The sequence below is a fragment of the Caenorhabditis remanei genome, chromosome I (assembly GCF_010183535.1).
Source record: "Caenorhabditis remanei strain PX506 chromosome I, whole genome shotgun sequence".
NCBI classification, from domain to species: Eukaryota; Metazoa; Nematoda; class Chromadorea; order Rhabditida; family Rhabditidae; genus Caenorhabditis; species Caenorhabditis remanei.
Window position 1 is genome coordinate 6,755,478 of NC_071328.1, and position 5,009 is coordinate 6,760,486.

General features: G+C 35.5%; 1 protein-coding gene across 1 annotated transcript; it reads right to left on the reverse strand.

Annotated features, from left to right (window-relative positions):
* Positions 1-2,784: 2,784 nt before the first annotated feature.
* GCK72_001280 (uncharacterized protein) lies at positions 2,785-4,352 on the reverse strand (the record flags this gene model as incomplete). Its single annotated transcript, XM_003111098.2, has 6 exons — positions 2,785-2,850; positions 2,898-3,158; positions 3,206-3,422; positions 3,784-3,932; positions 4,139-4,210; positions 4,260-4,352. The coding sequence occupies 6 exons, from the start codon at positions 4,350-4,352 to the stop codon at positions 2,785-2,787; spliced, it is 858 nt and encodes a 285-aa protein (XP_003111146.2).
* Between the last annotated feature and the right edge of the window lie 657 nt (positions 4,353-5,009).

Genomic DNA, 5,009 nt, shown 5'->3' on the forward strand with positions numbered 1-5,009 from the left:
GCTTTGCAAAATTCCAAACGGTTCTATATATGCTTTCTCAGTTCACGAGGAAGCATCAATAGGGAGGTAAACTCTGAAAGTCTTCATGATCAAGCCAAAACATTCATTTTATGAATCGACTAATGAGAAATGATAACTTTTCTTTTGGTAATATTCTGTAAAACACCTAAGCAACCTCTAATCCATCTACATCTTTCTCGAAATGGTAAAATCATTCTGGACGGAAAACTTCACTTCCGTGAAAACTCAATTTCAGAAATAAAATTTGAACGTAGATCTAAACAGCTGTCGGCTGAGAGAAGGACGTGAAAAGGAATGGAGAAAAGGGCGCGATTCATAGGCTGTCCGCAATGGAGCGCGCTTGCCGCAATAAAAAAAGCTTTTTCGAATTCAGATTGAGCCAAGTGATAAGAAGAAAGGAGGAAGAATGCTTAGAGATAGAAGCAAAATAACTCAATGTATGCAGCAATGAGTAAATTAATTATAGTCTATTTTTCACGCGGCGCTCCACGTCTTTAGATTGTGAGTCTGATATGACCGGGAACTTCAGTTGCACTGATTGCGATTGAGTCAGATTCGTTTGAACGAACTAACCACTAGTATTTTGAATGTATATGACAGTACAGTAAGATACTAGAGGCGAATTATTTTTTGAAAAGCTCTCATTTATTTTCTCTCGAAAGCGTTATTATCTTGAATAGTACGCTGTATCATGAGAATCTCAAGAAAAATCTAAGGGGGCGTGGTTTATACTGACGTTTGAGTACTTGACGCTCGCTCGCTGTACTTTTAAAGATGGTTAGATAAGAATGAACGAAGTTCATTCTTATCTAATCATATATTGTATTTCACTGGATTTGGTGTAGCTTACTGTAATGATCATACAGATCAAGCTCAAAAACTTCCGAAATTTGATTTCGTGGAGGCCTGTAATTCAGTATATACCCTTCCCATGTCTGTACGGAGCCAATCGCAACAAGGCTTCCTCCAACTCTAAAATAATCGCAAGATATAGCTAAAAACGCGAAATCAGTGTTGGTTTGGGGACGTTGACGGGGGCGGCGGAGAAACGAGAGGCGCATTAATCGATTCTTGTCGATTTTTGCGGAGCGCGCGCACGCGTTTTGTATGACTATCTAGTCAGAAATGTCGATGGGAGAGACGAAATAGTGTGTTGTTTGATGGAGAATATGACATGGGAAGAGGCGACAGGCAGCGTGTGCAGTGGCGCATTTGACGAGGCGACATTGAGGAAATAGTGAGGAAATAGAAGAGAATAGGTTTTGGAGACTCAGAGAAATGGGAATTGGAGAAGAGAGTGAAGGAGAGATTGTGTTCTGCGTTGCATTCGGAGTGGAGGATACACTGAAGACCAGGTCTAAGAAGTGAAGTGGAATAGCTATGAGACTGAAACTGGAATGTGAATATCAACATTTCATGTGATTTTCATTGAACAATGGTCTTCCGACGAAAGAAGTCAATATTCGAGCTCATGCCCTTTTGAAAGATAACAAAACTAGCAAACCATGATGCCTGACAAAGTGAAAGTGGAAAACAAAGCTTCTAGAATCGTTCATGAAAAACAAATGATTCATATCGACCTGGACTTCACATCAGCTCTTCAAGAGCTTCTTGAAATACAAATTACTAGATCTTCAGCTGAATATCACCACCTATTCGATTAGGCTGTATTCACACGGATTAGAGGAGCACTCACTCTCTAGGGATTCATGAGAAGAGATGGGAAGGATTATGAAAGAACACGACACTCTCAATGAGAATTTCAAACTGAGCAACTTGGCAAGACGACTGATAATAGATGATAAAAATGATATATTAGTATTAGTAAATGAGGCGTTATTGCAAGCGGACGAAGCAAGTTGTCGGTGAAAATATTGGAAATTTTAAAAAAGAAAACTAACAAAATGAGGATTTGGAAGCTAGTACTATGACAAATCCTATAAATATAACAAACTGATGTCATTGGGAAAACTTGAGAGTGAAATATCGTTTATCGGAAAACAACTTGAACGACGTCAGAGTCACAAAACGATTATTCTCAAAGAACGACTCTAAAAAAATTCTTTAAGGAAAAAAATAGATTGAGATTAAATAATTATATTAAAAATTTTAGCTGAGCTTATTTTGGTCAGTACGAAATAGTGGAAAAAATAAATTCGTTGCAATTTCCTGTCAATTAGACGGGTTAACGATTGAACGAACCGGAAATGAAATAAATCGAATGAGAACTTTTAGCCGAATTTTCAGAGTCGTAGGAAAACAAGTGACGTTATTGACGGGATAAAGTTTATCTGGAATACAAAAAACGCATCTGAGTGGATGGTTCTGACTTTTGAAATTTAAAGCAAAGATAATGTTTTGAAAAAATATAAAAACGCTTATTTTTAATGCAACTATCTTTCTTTTTACAATTAAAATTATTTTCTGAAAAATGAAAAATTCGTTGATGATCGTAAGTTACTATGTATCGTCTGCAAACACCAACACGCAAAAACACAGACTTTTGTAGGCAACTTTTATTCCAGATAAATTCAGAAGTTCAGGAAGTAAGTAGTTTCAGATAATAAATTTGGGAAACAGAGATTGAGATTGGATAAAATAACAAAATGATAAAAATTTGCAATCCAGGCAAAAAATATTGTCGAAATAAAAAAAGTGATACCCGGTGTTTGCGGACTTAATGATAATTTTAATAATTTTTCCACTAAGTCCGCAAACACCGGATATCACTTTTTTTATTTCGACAATAAAATGAAATAAAGTCTAGAAGATGAAGAACAATGAAGAAATAAGAATTAGGAGATAGTGTCCGGAAATGATGTTGGAGCTCTGAAATTTTTTATTAGCTATTCTACCAGTGTTATTTTAAGTCTCACCTTCACTTTGACAGTTATTTTTTCATGAACAATGTTCAGTTCTCCACGTATCGACATGTGGAATTCATCGTTTTCTTGAACTTTATGGATCAGGAGACTAGTTCGATAGCAATATGGAACTGGAGATAATGGTTCACTTTGTACTTTTAGAGAGGTTCTTGGTGTGAGAGATGTAACTGCGAATCTCTTTGATGACTTTTCCGGTGAGATTATCCCATCAACAGTGTGCCAAAAAACTTCTGGACGAGGGTTCGCACACACCTGGGAAATGATAATATGAATTCCGGTAATTTAAAGTTTTCACTTACTTCTAGATTAATTTCTCCATTCTTATTTAGTGGTAATCTGCTTGAAATGACTCGAAGAGGTTCAATACCAACGACGTTGATTGCAAATTCAGAACTGAATGCCCGATATCTTTGTTCGTGTTGATTTGGAATTGTTGCTGCACATTTATACGTTCCACTCATTTTAAGAGAATTCATTCGAACTTCACAATGCGATTCAACGATGATTTCTTCTTTTCTGAAAATAAAAGAAACTATATTGAGAATCCGATTAGTGCTGATAAATTGTATTAATCAAAATCATATTAGTTCTATGAAAATGAGTTCGTTTATAATCAAATTCTGAAAGCTCTTACAGTATCCTTCTGTACTCTCTTATACTTGCAGACTCCTTGATGTTGAAACACCTTTCACATGTGGTTATATAATTTATTGTGGAAAATATGATCAGTAATGTCTTGTTTATTTCCTTCCGCTCTTAAGAGATCTTCCGAATAGTTTTGATTCTCAAACAAGAACTAAAAACCAAACTTCTTTTTTCTAACTTTCACTCCCAATGATTTTCTAATCTCTTGACGCCAAAAAGATTGGAAACTCACTGGCAATTCTTATGTTCTTCTTTTTTGGCACAAGGGAATTCTCTCCATTGAGCAGTTGCACTATCAGATGGACGAAACATCCATTGAATTTGAACTGGTTCTGGTAGGGACGAGAATGAACAATGTAGCTTGGCCACTCCGCTGTTCAACTGAAATTCAGGGATTTTGAGAGAAAGTTGAAGAGTTAAAATATGTTTTCATGAGAACTTTAAGGCTTTGCCCAGATCTCCTGTTTCTGGATAACTTTTTGGATACTGTAGAATCAATTGAATAAGTGGTAAGAAAATATCCGATTTTGATTTTTTTACTGTTTTGTATTCTAATTTCTCTAAATAATTGCAATGATTCAACTCACCGCATAAGTACCCAATGAAGCTGATTTTGTTTCATTTTTCAGCCAGACTCCACATGGAAGAGGGTATCCATCCTTAAAATGATTCTGATTAAAGATAGTTTCACCTTTTGGCTTCACATACATGTGTACATGTTCCTTTACAAGAACTATCTGCAGATAATACACTAAAAACTGCGAAAAGAATGAAAACGGTTGAGATTTCTCGTACTACCATTCTTCTGGAGATCTGAAAAATAAAAAGAAGAGAAATTTGGTTGTTCTGTGTGCAAACTTTGAAGGAATTTGGGAAAAAGAAAAGAAATATGAGGACGGGCATCCCATATATTCATTTCATAAAGTTAGGAGTTGGGCTTCTGCTTTTTTGGACGTTGAAGATGTTTTTGGAGTTTTTGTGTGACTTTGACTCATTTTCAGAAAGAAGGAACGCTGGTTTGAGGAAACTGAATCAGAGTCAGAATAAGAATGATGAAATTAATTGCTAAATGTCCATGAGCAACTGATTGCAAAATAGAAAAAATTTTCAAAAATAAGGAAGAAAACAATAAAGTGAGAAAACAGTAAGGAATAGCCAAAGATGAGATAAAAACGGACTATAGTAGCCTGTCGATTCCTCTTTTCCTGCTCTCTAAAAACTAAAAATGGAATGGTTAGTCATGAATATTGGTACCCTCTTCCCCTCCTGTACAGTAGTAACATAATGGTCAAACAAAAAGGAAAAAGAAAACATTTTTGTTGGTTTTATGTATAGTTGACAACTAATGCTATATGCAATGTTTCCGATTTTCTTATCTTTTTTTTCTTCAATTTCCCCGTTTTTCTCCTTTTTGACCAATCAATTGACAAATAAATGTGATAATTCAATGTGCGTTTA